The sequence below is a fragment of the Uranotaenia lowii genome, chromosome 2 (assembly GCF_029784155.1).
Source record: "Uranotaenia lowii strain MFRU-FL chromosome 2, ASM2978415v1, whole genome shotgun sequence".
NCBI lineage: Eukaryota > Metazoa > Arthropoda > Insecta > Diptera > Culicidae > Uranotaenia > Uranotaenia lowii.
Window position 1 is genome coordinate 280,358,439 of NC_073692.1, and position 18,574 is coordinate 280,377,012.

The 18,574-nt window shown below is 37.9% G+C and overlaps 2 protein-coding genes and 1 non-coding gene across 4 annotated transcripts in view; 2 read left to right on the forward strand and 1 right to left on the reverse strand.

Moving 5' to 3' along the window:
- The first annotated feature begins 1,916 nt into the window (after positions 1-1,916).
- LOC129746574 (zinc finger protein 568-like) lies at positions 1,917-4,304 on the forward strand. Of its 2 annotated transcripts, XM_055740281.1 has the most exons (3): positions 1,917-2,051; positions 2,110-2,869; positions 3,506-4,304. In XM_055740281.1, the coding sequence occupies exons 1-3, from the start codon at positions 2,036-2,038 to the stop codon at positions 3,906-3,908; spliced, it is 1,179 nt and encodes a 392-aa protein (XP_055596256.1). In that variant the 5' UTR covers positions 1,917-2,035; the 3' UTR covers positions 3,909-4,304. The 2 variants fall into 2 exon arrangements, with proteins under 2 accessions (XP_055596256.1, XP_055596255.1); XM_055740280.1 differs by lacking the exon at positions 1,917-2,051 and having other exon boundaries at positions 2,077-2,869.
- On the forward strand, positions 3,340-3,440 carry LOC129750221 (U6atac minor spliceosomal RNA). Its single transcript, XR_008738352.1, has one exon. It is a non-coding gene; the product is annotated as a U6atac minor spliceosomal RNA (small nuclear RNA).
- Positions 3,947-18,574, reverse strand: part of LOC129746571 (synaptojanin-1) — a 55,561-nt gene continuing 40,933 nt past the window's right edge. Inside the window, exons 3-7 of the mRNA XM_055740277.1 lie at positions 7,938-9,380; positions 7,698-7,880; positions 7,522-7,633; positions 5,882-7,451; positions 3,947-5,596 (exon numbers count right to left, since the gene is read on the reverse strand). Of these exons, the coding sequence (XP_055596252.1) occupies positions 5,273-5,596; positions 5,882-7,451; positions 7,522-7,633; positions 7,698-7,880; positions 7,938-9,380 (3,632 nt within the window). The 3' untranslated portion in view covers positions 3,947-5,272. The remainder of the gene's footprint in view (positions 5,597-5,881; positions 7,452-7,521; positions 7,634-7,697; positions 7,881-7,937; positions 9,381-18,574) is intronic.

Sequence of the window (18,574 nt, forward strand, 5' to 3'; positions counted from 1 at the left end):
CATGAGACCTGAGACCTGAGACTTGAGACATGAGACATGAGACCTGAGACATGAGACATAAGACCTGAGACATGAGACATAAGACCTGAGACATGAGACCTGAGACATGAGACATGAGACCTGAGACATGAGACCTAAGACATGAGACATGAGACCTGAGACATGAGACCTGAGACATGAGACATGAGACATGAGACATAAGACATGAGACCGTAGATATGAGACCTGAGACATGAGACATGAGACCTGAGACATGAGACGATGTGAATTCCACACTGTCAAATAAGCCTCACTATATTCTACTATTCTATTAATCTAATTGATTTTGTTTTTTATCTTAAAAATAAACTTTCATTGTACGCAAATTTTTAAATAATCATGGTTCCTACGCGTTTTTTAGTAACGTGCTTTTTTGCGTGAATTTTTTAATTAAAATGGATTTTTTACGTGGATTTTAGAATTTCGGGGTTTTTTTTACGCATATTTTCGAAGTACGAGGTTTTTTTTACGCGGATTTTCGAATTAACGAGGTTTTATTTCGCGGATTTTCAAATTAACGCGGTTTTTTTTACGCGGATTTTCGAATTAACGCGGTTTTTTTTTACACGGATTTCCGAATTAACGCGGTTTTTTTTTACGCGGTTTTTTTTTACGCGGGACGAAATACCGCGTAAAAAAAACCTCAGTGTACCGTATTTGTTTTCTCCCCTCGATCAGTGGTCCACCGTACCCGACAAAAACAAACACAAACTGTCGCCAGTGTATTGCTACCTCACTCACTCACACGCTCTCTCGCAACACTGACAAAATTTTTGGGGCAACACCGCCCGATGGCAGTGCAACACCAGGTCAAAACCAGTGCAACACCGTCCGAATAAACAAACAGTTTGACAGCACCTAGTGGTGCACCAGTGCAACACTAGTGGATGCCTCGGCATAAACAAATACGGTAATAATCAAGGTACACCAAAGTGAAACAAAATCACTCCCCCAGCGGGTGAACGAGCTGTTGTGCGAAATTGATTGGTGACTTATACCGTATTTGTTTATGCCGAGGCATCCACTAGTGTTGCACTGGTGCACCACTAGGTGCTGTCAAACTGTTTGTTTATTCGGACGGTGTTGCACTGGTTTTGACCTGGTGTTGCACTGCCATCGGGCGGTGTTGCCCCGAAAATTTTGTCAGTGTTGCGAGAGAGCGTGTGAGTGAGTGAGGTAGCAATACACTGGCGACAGTTTGTGTTTGTTTTTGTCGGGTACGGTGGACCACTGATCGAGGGGAGAAAACAAATACGGTATTACTTGAGTTTCTGCTGCTGGTGGATGCCGTCGACTGGAGACAAGGAGAAATCCGTCGAAACTATGATTTAAAAAAAAGGTATCTAATGCTGCAAAACAGCTAGACTAGGCCATTCTAAAATCCTGAACTTTTAAAGGGTATCTTGTAGCTTTCTAAAAATAGGTGAAAGTATTGAATATTGAAACAAACTTTAATACATCGTGTACATTATCTAACAATTGTAATATTTGCTGAAAGCTTACCAAAGCCAAACGCTATAAAGTGCGTTTAGTTCGAGTGCGTTTAGTGCAATCTAACGACGGCTTTTACCAACTTTCGAAGGTTTGTTTCAATTTAACAAAAATGCATTTGAACCAAACGTTCTTCTTTAACAAAAATAAATAATTACTTTTGAAAGTAATATGTATGCAACCTATTTACAGAACAAAGCTATCCGTTAAGTTACAAAGAAACATAATTGGCCCCATATTATTGCCTTGTAGAACGCCAACGTTAATATTCTCTAATTAATGAAATATGGAATCTTAAATGCAAAATCTCATCAATGTTGGCCTTTAAATTTAAGAGTCTAAAAGCTAAAAGTCATAGACACCTAAAATCGTTCAAAAATGGTCGTAAATCAATTACGACATTATGAAAATTTCTGGCAGTATTTTTATTTGTATTGAGTACGATGTGCGTTAAGTGAAAACAGCTGATCCAATAACAACAGTGTATACATATATTATTCGAACCATGGATCACGAATTCGGTAAGCTGAATTTCAATCTATTATATTGTATCTCTGATGTACATCCTATCATTTTTAGATGTTGTGGAGTTAGATGAAGATTTGGTGGAATACGTAGAAGAAAGCGATGTTATTGCCGACGAAACCGAACTCTGTGATGAAGATTTCAGTGCGACAAATCTGCCTGTGTATAGCTGCAATTCTTGCAACATGCTATTTCATTCGGTCGATCGTCATATTCAGGATTTCCACGATGCCGATGATGTTCTCATTGATGAGAACCAAGAAGATACAGAAGCTACGCATGTTGGAGAGGAAATAAAATATGGATTCGAAGTTATTTCAGACGACAGTGAGCCGATTGAATCGAGCACAGCAGCAACTGGTTTCGAGTGCATGGAATGCAGTGTCGTTTTAAAGTCGTTAAGGAGCCTGAAGCTTCATCAAAAAATTCACCAAACTGTCTCCGAAGAGCACACTAGTAGCCAGCTACAAAGCATGTTCCATTGTAAGAATTGCAATCGCAATTTCGATGATGAGGAGCATTTAGCGCTGCATACGCAAGGACATCTCAATCATTCCGGATCAAGGAATGATTCGCGAGTAGCGATTGGAACAACAGCTGACGTCAGCAAACAAGCAAATTACCCGTGCAGTTATTGTGGCAAGTTGTTCAAACGACCTTACGAAAAGGTGAAACACGAAAGGATCCACACAGGAGAGTGTCCATTCGGATGTAGTGTCTGCGGTAAAAGATTCCGGACTTCCAACTCCCTGCAGATTCATCTACGTACTCATGACGACAGTCGGCCGTTTGTCTGCTCGTTTTGTAAGAAAAGGTAAGCGGATGTTTGCTAGTAATTAATATTTAAATAAGTTACCTATTTAGATATTCAATTCTACTATGGGCGATGGAGACGAAAAGTTAGTCTTTCTCTCTATAAGAAAATCCTGTAAGATATTTCAAAAGTTGGGTGAAATTTAAGCTGCATCCTGCAACCAACTGTCTTGTCGTGGACTTGTTTGGGAAGAATGACAGTTTGCTGTTAAATTCCTTGAAAAAATATTGTCGTCGACTACCCGGGATGAATGATTGAACTGTTAATTGAAATCTCGTGTAAAAAAACTAAATAAGCCTCAAGGTTTAAAATCCCAGCAAAAAAAAATGTTTCGACAAATGAAAATTGGTAAAGAGCAGCTCTGCTAACAGTTTGGGAACACTGGACATCTTCATAGTGGTTAGTTATACATCGCTAGAAGCGTTTCAAAGTTCACAGGTTGAAATACCCTTCTATTTTTGCAAGCCTTTGTGTCTTTTGAAAGGAGAGCAGGTTAGCACTCCCCTTGACAAGGATGGAACATATCTTGGGGTCGGTAAGGCACCTAATTGCCGACCCCTCCATTTTTTTTAATGAAAATTTCTACCTCTACCTGTTTATGCTAATTAAATATCTCTAACTGTAAAACTATTTCAGATTCAGCTCTCAATCGGCCTATAATCACCATCTTAAAACGCACTCAGATGCACGCAACTATCACTGTTCGATGTGCAACAAAAGTTTTAAGACGGTCGTCCAGCTTAATGGACACCGGAAGACACACCTGAAACCTTTTCCGTGTGGGGAATGTGGTCGTTCGTTTGGAGCGTTGTATCGCGCACGGAAGCACATGGAAACGCACCATAAACAGGGGGCGGCGGAAGGCAACAGTAAACTGAACCATCGATGCGACATCTGCGGGTTTGTCTATGGTCGTCAGTGTGCCCTGGAGGAACACCGGCGTTCAGAGCATGGGACTGAGCTGCCCAGTGAAAGCAGCAGCGACGCGTTTATTGAGGTAGAAGTGTTCATGGACGAAAGCAGCGTGATAGAACTGTGATATATGTTGAAATTAAACCTGTGACATAGAATGTTTTGTTTTAATCTCCTTTTTTTTACTCTCTATATGTAACGGATCAAATATCTGATAATTACAATTCTGTGAATTACTCTATGCATATAATAATTAAAATTGCATGTGCTGTTTGCTAAATATGGTTCCACTTGCACTTTACACGTGTGTATTGTGTTTTATTCTAATAAAAACAATAATAATGCTGTTTAATAGCTATTGTACCATGTCTTTTCCATTCTTGAGTTATGGTTTTGAGTAGTTATAAGTTTGCAACACTTTATTCCATAATCTTTCCTTGAAGTTCCGCGTATTACATTATTATAAAACATATTATTTTATAAACAATTTTTTTAATAAATGAAGATTTACAGGCATTATATGTATCCATTTGACAACTTTTTTTCTCTAGTAATCTTCGAAACACAAAAAATTAAAGCTTGCTTGATTGTTAGATAATTTAGTCATGTGTATTATGATGCATTTGATAACTAATGGTTGGCGTTGTAATTAATTTCAGTTTTAGATTCTGAAAACCTTTGCATTTGTTTTGTTATCTTACCGAAAAAAAGTATTTAAGTGTAATTTAGCATTCAATACAATTTCAAAGACATCAACTTTAATTCCTAGCAAAAAAGTATACATACACTCGTATAGGTTACCATACCATACAATCTCGATGTAAAAAAAAGAATAAATTAAACAGAAGTACCTCGAGCTGATTTGCAGCACGATTAAGCTTAAACCTATGATTTCGTCGTTGTTGACGGCTCAACAAAATAGTCTTTTATCTTAAGGTATTCCACACTATCAATTCATTTTACCTATTGGTAGCAATAAACGTTGACTATATATTGTTTGTGAATGGTGAACTGATTTAACTACAGCGAGTTTTTTTTTGTCTGATACAACACTGATTTTTGTTTTTCGTCGAACGATCAACAATATTTTTTTTAAATAAATACACTAAATTTACATACGAAGCTGAGCTACGCTATTAGATTAGATACCGATTTATTATCATAATTTTCATGATTAGCTGAGTAATATCGCGTCAACTATGGAATGTTTGTTTGTTTCCAATCAGCCTGTTGTTTTCCTTATTGATAATTATTGAAGAATAATGAATCGCACAAGCACAGTCAACTGTGTGGTATTCCTCTCATTGAAGTTTTTTTCTGCCTAACATGTGCTTCTTCTATTAAAGCAGCTACGTATTCAAATAATAATATTGGTAATAACTATCCAGCTAGGCTGCGGTTCAACGGGATATTCTGTGTTAGCTAGATTCTGAGTTTATATAGACTGGTTTGGTTAGTTTGCTTTGATATACAGATAAACTTTGGGAGTATTTAGGAATTGTTGGGCCGTGCCGGAAGCGGTGGAGCGCCCCCACTTCGATTCGGTATTGGTGGTGGTGCTCCTCGTCGAACCGGCAATGGTGGCGGATTCATCTTGGGTGGTCCGCCAGTGGGTGCTCCTGAAGGCGGTTGTGCGGTTAGTGGTGAGCCAGCACCAGAACTGCCACCGGACGTAGCACCGCCTGTTGGAGAGGATTTTGTGATCACAGACGACTGCTGTGGTTTGTTGTTGCCGCTGTTGTTAGTCGCTACATCCAGATCATACACATCACATCGGGGTGGTGGTGGAGGAGGTCCTCGTGGTTCAGGGATGGCCTGTTAAAAAATAAAAGATATAAAACAAGGAAATCTATACTGTATTTTACATTTCAGCAATGTCTCAGTTAAAAAGTATTTCTAACTCTCGTAATCTTCAGTTTATGTACTTTTTTGTAAATATAAAGTATGGGTTCGAATCTTCTACCAGACAAAAGTTGATGACTTCATTTTTATTTTACAGTTTTTTGTGAGTAAAAAAAGAAAGACTTGTTTTAAGCCTACGATGTTTGGCGAAATAAATAATTAAATAAAATTTAAAAAAAATAAAAGAGAAAAACTTACAATATCGTCGCTGATTTCCTCATAGATGGCTCCGGTGTCTTGAAGAGGAGTATTCGAGGAAGATCCGTGGGCCGATGAACCAAGGATTGGACTAGAACTAGCGTACTCCTCGATCGGGGGAGTAGTTTTCGTTGTGGCCGAAGTCGGAACCAGTGGCGATGGTGGGACGGCCGGTTTCTGCTGCAGTTTCGATGCCATCAGCACCTCGGCACCCAAACTGATCACTCCTACCTTGGGGTGATGATGGTGATGGGTTGAAGATTGTGGCGCCTGGGGTTGGTGTTTTGGAGAAGCTTGTGGTGATTTAGGAAGTGGCGGGCGACTAGGTGGTGCGGGACGTAATGGTGGCTGCTGCATTGTGGGAGGACTTTTGGGACGCGATGGAACTTCGGGAATACCCAAGCTGTTGTAATCGCCCATCTGGCTATCGCAGAAACTGACTGTGTTGGGTGTGCAGAGGAGAATCTCTTGCTCTACTCGCTGTATCCAGTTGTCGGTTTTCAATTTTATAGAAAGACTGACACCACAAACTTGAACAAACTTTTTTTGAGCTGCCGTTAATGCGGATTGTCCATCGCGGAACGTCACCCACATAATGTCTCCAACGAAGCGTACCAATGTGACTTCGCCGATTTGAGTCAACTCTTGAATTAATGCACTCATCAAGTTTTCATCATATATGCTGCCTTCATCTTCATCGCCAGAATCAGCATTGGAAGATGAGTTCATTGATTGAATAAGTATAGTTCCATCTGGAGGACCTAAGTCTGTGATGACATCGTTGAATACCTGCGCTCTTCGTTGTGGATCGATTTTACAAAGCTCAACATCTATTATGGCAATCACCGGCCTATGATCACTCTGCTTCAACTCAGCTCTTCCATAATGAACCAATCGTCCCGGATTCCAGTTCGGGTGCTTATCAGCGTCTGGGCTCTGTTTCCTTCGTCGCCACAAAACACGATCCGTCCAGGCTGGAGCACGGCATTTCTCGCTTGTGTCGTAATCGTCACTAAACAGATCGTACTTGTACGTGGGTTGGAATGAAATCTCCCCTTCTAGGAAATCATTGAAAACACTGCCGGTATTCTGTTGTATTCGCAGCTGGTCAAATTGTAAAACGGAAGCGAGGTCGTTCTGTTTCAAAGTCTCCTTCAGTTCCTCTTTATCCATATCGATGCGATAGTTAAAATCACCACACCAAAACACGTAGTCGTGAGACTTTAATGTTCGACCCATTGGGAATGCTATTTTACGGGTTATTTCAGCATAATCTGCATTTCGTTCGGTAACTTGGGATTGACCAGCGGCAAAATGAGCACACACGAAACAAATCGAAGTGCCATGAATCACAAAACGTATTGCTGCTGCTCCTTTATTACCAGTTGCACCACCCAACCCAGTCTTGACGCAATCGGATGCCACATCTCGAATGTAAGGAGCATGCTGTGGCCTTACGTAGATGTACAAACAAACTCCCACTAGCTGCTGATAAGTGAGCAGAACATATTCCTCATCACGACTAATCACTTTCTGTAACTCTTCAGCCCAGGCTTTAGCGTTATCAGAGCTGCAATTAGATAAAGTACAATTAAGAACTATTTTGTTTTGCAATGCTTATAAGCTTACAACGAACTTACCTTGCTGCCACAATGTTGGATGCATTTAAGTCAACAATTTCTTGGAAACCAACAGCAAATATGTCTATCGGTGGCTCATTAGTGTCTTCCGGGTTGGCAACATCTACCAGAGCTGGTGAATAAAAAGACGCAATTAATTTGGATTGTATTGTATTAGAAAACATTCTAAAACCTACACCGAGAACGTGCCAATTTATGACAATCCAGCAGCCAATCAGCCAATGAAACGTCCTTGTAGGCAACACTACGAAAATGTTTGCCCCCGTTAACGTTGTAGGTACCGCAGGCAATTCTCATGTCATACGGTCCAACAAACTCGTCATACCGTCGACACATCTCCCGCAAGACAGGAGTTGGGGCTAAAAATAATTGTCGATTAAAATTCAAATATTTTACTAGAAAAATATTTTTCCCACCGTGTAACAAATTTGAGGGCAGCAAGATCCTAGCACGATCAGCCAGTTCAGAGCTAAGCGTAGATCCAACTAACAGAACATCGATAGCTTCCTGCTTCGAGTTATCCAAAAGGTTGTTCTGAATGGTTCTCGCTGCCGAACGAGCACCATCCATGAGTTTTGAGCCACCTTGAATGGCGCCGGTACCAGCGTAAATTTTGCTCACTTCATTACCATTGTTGATCCACATTTGTCGGAATACTTCTTCAAACCGCGAACTGATTTGCTGCTTTTTGTCGGAAAGGGTGGACATTTGAGAAATTTGTTCGTTCAGAATCTCCAATCCGATGTAAGTTTGAACACAGTTGGTACGGTCCAAACAATCGAGGCAATTTGTCCGAATGGCACCCTTTTGTTCGCGGAACACGCTGTCTCCGACAGCGTGGAACAATCCAAAGTCTGAGCACATGGCATCTATTTTGGCTTTCAATTTGGACAACGCACCAGTATTTCCACCCCGACACTCTTGGTGGTAATCAAAGACGATATGTGGTACATCGGTGTGGTTCGATTCTTTGTGATGCCTCTGAAATTCGTTACTCAAACTTGCTTCACCTTCTTTGCTGCCGATTAAACTGGTGCCTAGTAAATTGATTATAGCTTGTTTGCCATAGCGCGATTTCATGGCTGTCATGTGGCGATCGAAGGCAGATCTGGATGTTTCAAAGCCACGAGACAGTTTCACTTTATGTGAGCCCACTTGTACGCCCGGTTGTTCCCAAAATAATGGAACGCTGCCACGTGTTTGGATATATGATGATACCTCAGCATCTAGGTAAATGCACTGTTCTGTTTCGACAAAATTTGCTACACATCCTTCATCATTCGTGCCTCGCACATTAAATCTTGTTCCAGCTCGTTCACAGCTCAATCGTGAAATGATAGCAGCCCTAGCCTGTTTGCTTCCGGCATAGACAGTTCTAATTTCAACCGAACCGCACATGGCCTTCAGCAGCCAAAATTCACATTCGACACCAAACCGCAGCATATGAATGAACAACATTCGATTCCAGAAAAACCGATTGTCTGTTTTTGTAGTTCGTCTACGGCGTTGGGCAGATAAAGTTATATCAAAATTGTAGCCACTGGAACCGCCCACCTGCTGCAGGGTACTGCTGGCACTTTGATTGGCAAAGGAGAAGTAGAATGTGCCCGAATTGAGGACTTTGCGTATTTCCGAAATGCGATCTTCATTGGTCGGCTGATACTGGAGCGACACAAACTGAGTCTGGGTGATCCGAAAAACTTCGTAATCAACGATTTTTCCAACCGAAAAACATCCAGTTACCATAACCAGATAGAGTAGGGAACTGTCGCCGGCATTAAGTTGCAGCACTCCGAGACAACCGTAGGCGTCTAAAACTTTCGTGTACTGCTTGCGGACGATTTCCGTTTCTTGGGCAGCTATAGGAAGGTAGAAAAAAAAAAACAAAAGTATGAATTTAATTTTTCATTTATAAGAAATACGAACTTTAAAGTTGATCATAGTACAGTTCAGTCATAAAGTTGACCATATTTTATTTAAAAAAATCTTTATAAAAATTTGCTCTAAACATATTTAAAAACTACGGAATTTAACACCTTAAATCCTGACATAAAGAAAGTAAGGTTCTAAAAATCCAAACAATAAGAGAATCGGCGACGAAAGAGGCTAGTGTAGCATTTCTTCGGGCTTGAAGATTATCCATGTCTATGAGACGACATCGATGTTCGTAGCTTGGCAGGTAAAACGGGTCTAGGTGTCTGAGAACATAACGAAAAAGCGCCGCTGGTTAGCCTCGAACAGCTCGGTACCGTTCTGGTAGTATGGACATTAACCTTCCCATGCCGTTCGCAAAATATCCGTTTCGGAGAAATTTGAGTTATAGTTTGATTTCGTTCTCCTGGCTGTAAATGTTAACCGATTTTGATGATATTATATTCATTGTGTAGGTAATTTGTTCTCATTACTCAAAATTTTAAAATAAAGTCGATATGTATTACCAAGTTTTCAAAAACTGGTTCAGAAAGTAAAAAGCCCGAAAAATCAATTTTATTTTTAAAATGCTCATAACTTTTGACAGTTTTTCTGTATTTAAGTGTTTCATTAATGTTTGAATTCGTTAAGAATCCATCTATCCGACAGTGTATAGATATGTTGGGATCCAATGAAAGTTTTGACCGCTATCTCAGATCTTCCGGTAGAAAAAAATCTAACTTTAAAAAAACGATATCCAAATTTTTCTTTGCTTAGCTGTATTTTATTTCCCAATGAACCGATTTTCAAAACTCAAATTTCAATTTTTTGACGTTAATTTGATCATTATTTTCATAGAACATACTTAGTCTGTCAAAATTCCTAGTTCTTCAGTATATTGGAATGATGATAAAGAGATTTTGAATGTGTGCTTCGGGTCATATTGACCCGAACGGCATGGGAAGGTTAAACAGCTGATGCGTATTCGAGGATGGAACAAAATATGCTGCAATACAGGCCTTTCATGCAGTACACGTCCTGAAAGTCCTTGGCCACTCTAAATATAAATCCGAGGCTTCTAGAACCTTTATCGACGACGTAGTTCGTATTTAAACTCCAGCTTACGGTCGAGTATGCCCAGATCTTTGATGTGGTCTACCCACGCAATGGACTCATCTCCTAAGAAGTACCGTAAACTGGGGGAACTTTGATCACTTTTTTCATTCATTTTTGAATATTTTGGAAGGGGTTGCCTTTTCGTAATACCTAAAAGCTTTAAAACCCTTACTGAGGTGAGGAGTATCAAACATGATCATTGATTGCAGTAAATTCAAACGACATTTGTGGGCATAATTAAATGTTTGTTACAAAACCAGGTTTCGAGTTTCGGGGTAACTTTGATCACTATGGTTTTTACGTGTCTCAACATCTTCAAATTTATTGTTTTGATGCCATTTAGCACAGAAGGCTCAAAACATCGATAAAAGTAATTTTTTGTGTGGACTCAATTGACTTTTTCAACGTTTTCTTTAAAAATCAATTATACTGAAAAGGTGGACAATGTTGCTGCATACATTTAGGGGCAAAAATTATAAACATTTCTCAATATTTTTTTGCCTCAAAAACAAACAAAATTTTACCTTCATGCAATTACCTTAGTCCTCACACAGTTTCCATCTTCTTTTTTTCTTCAAACTTAACCATTTGATAGGGTTTTTAGCCATATTTTCTATCGTGGATTTTTCATGGAAAATTACCGTTATTTTTTCAATATTCAAAAATTTTCAACAAATGACCATAAAAATAACGCTTAATCTTAACCTAAACCAAGAAAAAAGATGAACTTTCACACAAAACAATCCATTTGCTCCTAAATGCTTAAATTTGATCAGGAGAGATGTTTGTTTATGAGCCTTCAAAAAACCCGATATTTTAAGATTTTAAAATTGTATTTTAAGTAATATAAAAAATCTTCGAATAAAAACCAAATTAAGCTTACTTGTAACTCAATTCATATGCTTTCAAACATAGTGAACAGTTTTCAGATATTTTAACTTTATACTTAGTTAATGATGATTATCTTCAAAAATTTCATGTTGATCAAAGTTACCCCGCTGATCAAAGTTCCCCCAGTTTACGGTACTTCGCGTAAAAAGGCTGCCGTCTTCGTGAGAAACTGATGACTGTACATTAGAGTGCCCCAAATGACCCGATTTTTGAAAAAGCTATGCGCTGCAGGCTAAAATTAATCCTAGGCCTAGTGCAAGATCACATGCCAAATTTGGGCCAGATCGGATCACGGGAAGGGGTCGCTCAACGAGCCTGAAATTTGTATGGGATTTTGAGACATTTTGTTCGGGAGAAACAATCCCATACAAACTTCAGGCTCGTTGAGCGACCCCTTCCCGTGATCCGATCTGGCCCAAATTTGGCATGTGATCTTGCACTAGGCCTAGGAACAATTTTAGCCTGCAGCGTATAACATTTTACAGGTTTTGAATTTCCCATACAAATTTGGGGCAGTCTACTGTACATAAGAGTGCCCCAAATGACCTGACTTTTGAAAAAGTTATGTGCTGCAGGCTTAAATTAATCCTAGGCCTAGTGCAAGATCTCATGCCAAATTTGGGCCAGATCGGATCGCGGGAAGGGGTCGCTCAACGAGCCTGAAGTTTGTATGGGATTTGGAGAAATTTTGTAAGGGAGAAACATGAAACGCTAGTTTTTCATCAATAACTTTGGTTTCCTTCGGCCGATTTCTTTTGGAAACGGGTTTTCTTAAAGCCCGAATTATGACAAACATTTTATCCGAAGACTGCAACTCGATTCGAGTTAAAATATAAAAGTTATTAGGCTTCAAAAATGGGCTAACTTTTTAAGGGTGGTATTCATCACGGTTAATGCTGCGTCGAAATGTTCGAACGCCCCGACTCATTAACAATGATGAATACCACCCTTAAAAAAGTTAGCTCATTTTTTAAGTCTAATAACTATTTTGTAATAAGTCGAATTGAAATGCAGTTTTCGAATGAAATATTCGTCATAATTTAGGCTTTAAGAAAAACCGGTTTCAAAAGAAATCGACCGAAAGGGACCAAAGTTATTCATGAAAATCTGGATTTTTATGTTCCTCCCGAACAAAATGTCTCAAAATCCCATACAAACTTTAGGCTCGTTGAGCGACCCCTTCCCGTGATCCGATCTGTCCCAAATTAGGCATGAGACTTTGTACTAGGCCTAGGATCAATTAAGGCCTGCAGCGCATAACATTTCACAAGCTTGAAATTTCCCATAAAAATTTGGGGCAGTCTACTGTACATTTACTGCAATTCAAAGGCGTGCGATTGATGTCACACCACTGTGCGAATAGATTTATTTTACTCAAAGCTCAAAGGATTTTGAAATACGTATTAAAATATCGAGAATTTTTTTCCAAACAAGTTACTACTCCCTCGAATTAGAATGTTTGATTTGTCGTAAAAATGGATCTAAATGCTGGCTATTCCTCGAGATTTTGAGTAATATTATTATTTTTAATTTTTCAATAGTTTATAAATAAATAAATCGATGAAGCCTTAGCCATAATTAGGGATCGATCGTGCACTTAAAGTGGATACCATATACCGATCCCGTTCGATTTTGGCGACATTCTATACTGGCAACATCCGTGTAAAACCGTTCGTATTTGGCAACATCCAAAAAAGACGGATTTTTTGGTCACTTTTTTATTTTTTTATTTTTATTTCAAATTATTCAAAATTATTGTAAAACATAATATAAGCATGTTTTTTTTTATTTGGATAATTATATTACTGCCGATATTCGCAAGACTGTCCCATATGCATTTTCGTCATTTTTCAGTTTATCTCAAAAATCGTTCAAATACACTTAGTTCTTCAATTTAGACTAAAAACTTTCATAACTTTGTTCTCAACATGTATGAAAAAAATAACAAGTCATGTATGTCCCATATGGAATATACCCGCAAAGCTGTCCCATATGTATATTTATAGAGAATGCTCCTCTAATTTACGTTAATTTTATAAATATTCATACAATGTGTGCGACAAAATAAGCATTCATTGAAATTGCGAATGTTAGACTAGATAAAACAGTACAGTAAAGTTAAAAATAACAATCTCCATAATTTTTACAAGCTAGGTTCAGCCTAATGGGTAAATTCCATCAAACTGTTTTTTTTTTAAATTTCGCATGAAGCTTATTGAATTGTTCTTTGTAAAACATGGAAAATAGTCAGCTACAAAGCCATATTTTTTAGGTTTTTGTCATGCTGTTACTTGCTGCTTGGACTTCCATAAAATCTATGAACAAAAATACGCGTACCTGGTAGCACACGCTTAAGTCATATTCAATTGATTTTTCTCATCAAATATTTGCAGCCAAGATACTTTGCTTCAATTTGAAGGTATTTATAGTCTTTTTAAAAAGATAATCGACCGAAAAACTTTCTAAAATATGATGGTACAGATTGTTTCATTCATGAAACGTTGTTATTCATTTTATTTTAGACCCACTCAATTCTTACGATAAACTTTCGTTATCTTTGACTATCTAAACATGTCATTAACATCATTTCAAACTTATTTTTATCAGTAAACAACCAGTAAAGCGCAGATAGAGATAATCAAATGATCAACTGACAAAAGAAAAGCCAAATGTGGGACAGCTTTGCGAGTATATTTAATCCGCATGCGAAATATACTCTCAAGGCTGTCCCATCATTAAAACTAATAAAACTGAGCCAAATTATAAAAATTTATGGAAATATTATGTTTAACGTTTATTTTGATTAATTTGAAATAAAAATAAAGAAATAAAAAAGTGACAAAAAATCGTTCGATTTTGGCAACTTTCATTTCAGGCAACATAAAATTTATGAGCGTGTTGCCAAAAACGAAAGGAGTCTGTATACATATACTAGCTACCTTATATACATATTTTGCTTCGCTACACCACACACACCATCCACAAATTACGTAATGCAAAAATGCACTTTTTCGACCCCCTCTCTCCCGTATGTCACAAATCGTAACGCTTCAACGTACCCCCCTATGAAAATTACGTAACGCTGACAATTACCCCCCCCCCTTCTTCTCATGTTTTTAAATACTGACTTTGTAAGGTTAAAAAGATTTTAACATAATTTTTTTAATGTTCTTCAAAACGGAATCGCGTCTCAGTACTCATTGATGATAACTCTCTGATAAAAAAAATTCATTGTCTTATTACGAGTTGCTCTCTGCTTGTTAATTGATGATCTACCATGTTTACTTTAATTTGTTCAAAGAGCATAACTTGGTATGCAAAATATAGTGTATACTAGACTGCCCCAAATTTGTATGGGAAATTCAAAACCTGTAAAATGCTATACGCTGCAGGCTAAAATTGATCATAGGCCTAGTGCAAGATCTTATGCCAAAATTGGGCCAGATCTTTGGACATTTTGACGCAGCATTAACCGTGATGAATATCATCCTTAAAAAAGTTAGTCCATTTTCGAAGCCTAATAACTTTTTTTGTTCTAACTCGAATCGAATTGCAGTCTTCGAATAAAATGTTTGTCATAATTTGGGATTTAAGAAAACCCGTTTTCAAAAGAACTCGGCTGAAAAAAAAAACCAAAGTTATTCATGAAAAACTGGTTTTGTCTCAAAATCCCATACAAACTTCAGAATCGTTGAGCGACCCCTTCCCGTGATCCGATCTGGCCCAAATTTGGCATGAGATCTTGCACTAGGCCTAGAATCAATTTTAGCCGGCAGCACATAACTTTTTCAAAAGTCGGGTCATTTGGGGCACTCTAGTGTAAACGGTATAATCAAAATTGTATTGTTACATCAAGCTGAACGCGACGAGGTAGAGCTAGAAGACGATATTGGTTCTATACTTACTTATGATGCTATCAGGGAGGACAAAGTGATTAAATTTTTAACGCTGACAGGCCTTTTAAAGGATATTTAATGTTAACAGTTAAAAAAAAACCCTGTATATAATCTGTAACATAGTACTATCGATAAAAGGGTGCTTAATCGGTATAGCGCACGGCACCCTTCCAAATAAACGAATTTCAAATCAAATCAAAATTGTATTTTTTAAATCAATTCAGAAAAAAAAGTAAAATTTTCGTTTTAAGATTGGATTGAGTTCTTGGGGGTAAATGTTCCTAATATTCGGTTTTCCAACGGTAATTTCACGGATATTTAATACACATTTTATGGAGTCTATCTCAGAATCTTTAAAGAAGGAAAGTTACAAACCATTTTCAATCTTGTTAAAGCTTACAAATTTTAAACTTTTAAACTTTTTTTTTCTGCAAAAATTGCATGGCATCGAAAAATTAAACTGAAATTTTTAAGGAAAAAATCGTTACGTAACGAAGAGCATACTCCCTCCCCCCCTCCCTATGTCACAATTCGTAACGCTCCCCCTAGTAGGGTTCCGTAATTTATGGATACCCCCAATCACTTTAGAGCTGCATGTTGAGATTGCAATAACAGATCAAGATGATTATTTCTCATTCATATGCCTTATCTAAAATCAATATTTCAGTCACTGTTCAAATGGGTGGCCCTAAAACTAGGATAGGATCGATAAATTTCTTCACTGATGGCTCAAAAATGAATAATAATACTGGTGCCGGAATATATTCCGGCCCAGGGGTAAACATCTCGATTCCAATGGGAGGTTGGCCCACAGTTTTTCTGACAGAAGTCTATGCGATATATTGTTGTGTGGAAATATGTTTGAAGAAAATGTATAGAAACGCTAATATTCGCATATTTTCAGACAGTCAAGCAGCAATACGGGCTCTGAAAGCCCCAATGTGCAATTCAAAGCCAGTGTGGAGTTGTATTAATGCTTTGAATTTTGAATCAATTATCAATCCAAAATCAAGTGAACCTGTACTGGGTTACAGGCCACTGTGGTATAGAAGGATGCACTCGCTAGGAAAGGATCTAAAAAGCGCATTGACTTGAACCTTTCTGTGGAGTATCTACTTGTGCTCTTACAAGTGAATTTAAAAAAAGAAAAGAAGTAGAAACTGCTGAACACTTAATGTGCGACTGTGGATATCTTATGACACATCGACTGAAAGTTCTTGGTAAGCGAATATTAACGCCCGATGATATTTGGAAGATGAAAGCCAATGAGGTGGTGGGATTCATAAGAAATACTATCCCAAACTGGAATAATGTCTCGTTTTCGACTACAACTGCCATCTCTATCAATGGTGACAGTATTGCATGATAAGACAAATAATAAATTGGGTTTTCCACAATAGATCACAAAAAGTTGGTCGCAGTGGACCTTCTCATACAAAAAAAAAATTGTTCAAATTTTGATTAAAGGATTTTTAAATTCTTTAGTATAATACCAAATTTATTAATTTAATGTATGATATCCCTCTTCTCCCCTTAAATGTTACGAGGGATCTACAATGAATACAATTTTTTTCAACTGTCCTCTTATACGCTTTGATTACTCATAATATGATTCCTTTCGATTAATATTTTCTGTTCTCTGAAAATCACTGCTGTAAATGAAGGAGAGAAGGAAAGGAAAGTAAAAGACATACCCTTCAATAATATGGGAGCCCTTTTTTAGTTAGCCTCTGAAACCATCATAGCTATAGGGGAAAAGTTCATATAACGCCCCATGTGGCTAATACGCGCCACCTTTGTTTTGAAGAATCTGAAGCATTTTAAGCCTGCAAAATATTACCAATTTGTTCTAAATGCTGTGATTGGTCATGGCAAGTATGAATTTTTCCTTAAAATGCTCCTGTGTCGTGATAATTTCACAATTTAGGTTTTTCTTCATTTCGATCTAAATTTTAAAACACTTTCAATAAGGTGTCACCAAGCAGAGAAAAACGAATAAGACAATATTTTCTGACACATCGATAGAGGAGAATCTAAACTACGATTTAATGCTAAAAAATTATACCGAACTCGCTATGGTATGCTTTTTATGGGTATGTTTTATCACGGCCCATGCGCTCGTTATAACGCGCCAATCGTAGTAGGCTGAAAATAGCATTAATTTTTCAAAAAGGCCAATTTTCATTGAAAATGAACAAAAAGTCTAAAACCTTATTTTGAGCGTTAATTCAGCCCAAAAAATCAACTTTTATTTTTTATTTAAATTTTGATTAGTCCATTTTGATTTTATTTTCATTCAAAGTGTCTATAAGTATTGGTGTGTTTTCGGTCTTCGGCTGCTTTCGGGTGTGTTCGGCTGCTAGGCGCGTATTGAATACACGGCGGCGCGTATTTGCAACACAGTTTTGTTCTGTGGCTTTGAATACGGTTTTTAAAAATCAAGTTTTTGAAGCAACTATAGCAATTTGAGTAATAAAAAATCATAGGCATTTGTAGAAAACAATTTTCTTCAACGATTGCACCCATTTTTAACACAATTTGTACGTGGAATACATAGAAAATCAGCGATTCGCTTAGGTGGCGCATAATAGGGCATGTTCCCCTATTATTCGCTCCCATTTCCTCTTTCGAGCCAAATTAGGTCGCATCTGCTTAATTATGCTAGAGAATGTAAGTGAATTCCCTCTCCCCCCGTTCAATCTTTCCACTGGAAGGAAGAAGGGAATTCAAACCATCATAGAAAGATTTATCTGAGTTATCTCGAGTTGTGCCAAAAATTTTATGGGAGCCCTCTCCTGCTTTCTTTCTTCCCACTGGATTAGAGAGGTCTCAAACCATCATACATGTGTGGTGCTCGTTTATGTATACTGATTGTATATAGATTACGCACGATGACGAGCGCCTCGCACACAAAGATACGGATCGACTTGAGAGAGCTTGTGACCAGCGTTGCCAACCTTCCAGATTTTTCTGGAATCTTCCAGATTTTCATGTGTCATCCAGAAATACAGACCTCATGTTGTCTGGTCCAGACTTTTCATAAATTATCCAGATTTGTCCAGAAATTTCTATAAGCTCAACGTTTTAGTAAAAAAAAATGCTATTAAAATCCAATTGCTCATAACTGCAACACTGAATTTACTGTGAAGCAGAATACAGAAGTTATTTTGACAGCTGAATGGGTCTAAGCTTTCGGTTGTTCAAGCTTTCGTTCACATAAACTCAGACATTGATTATTT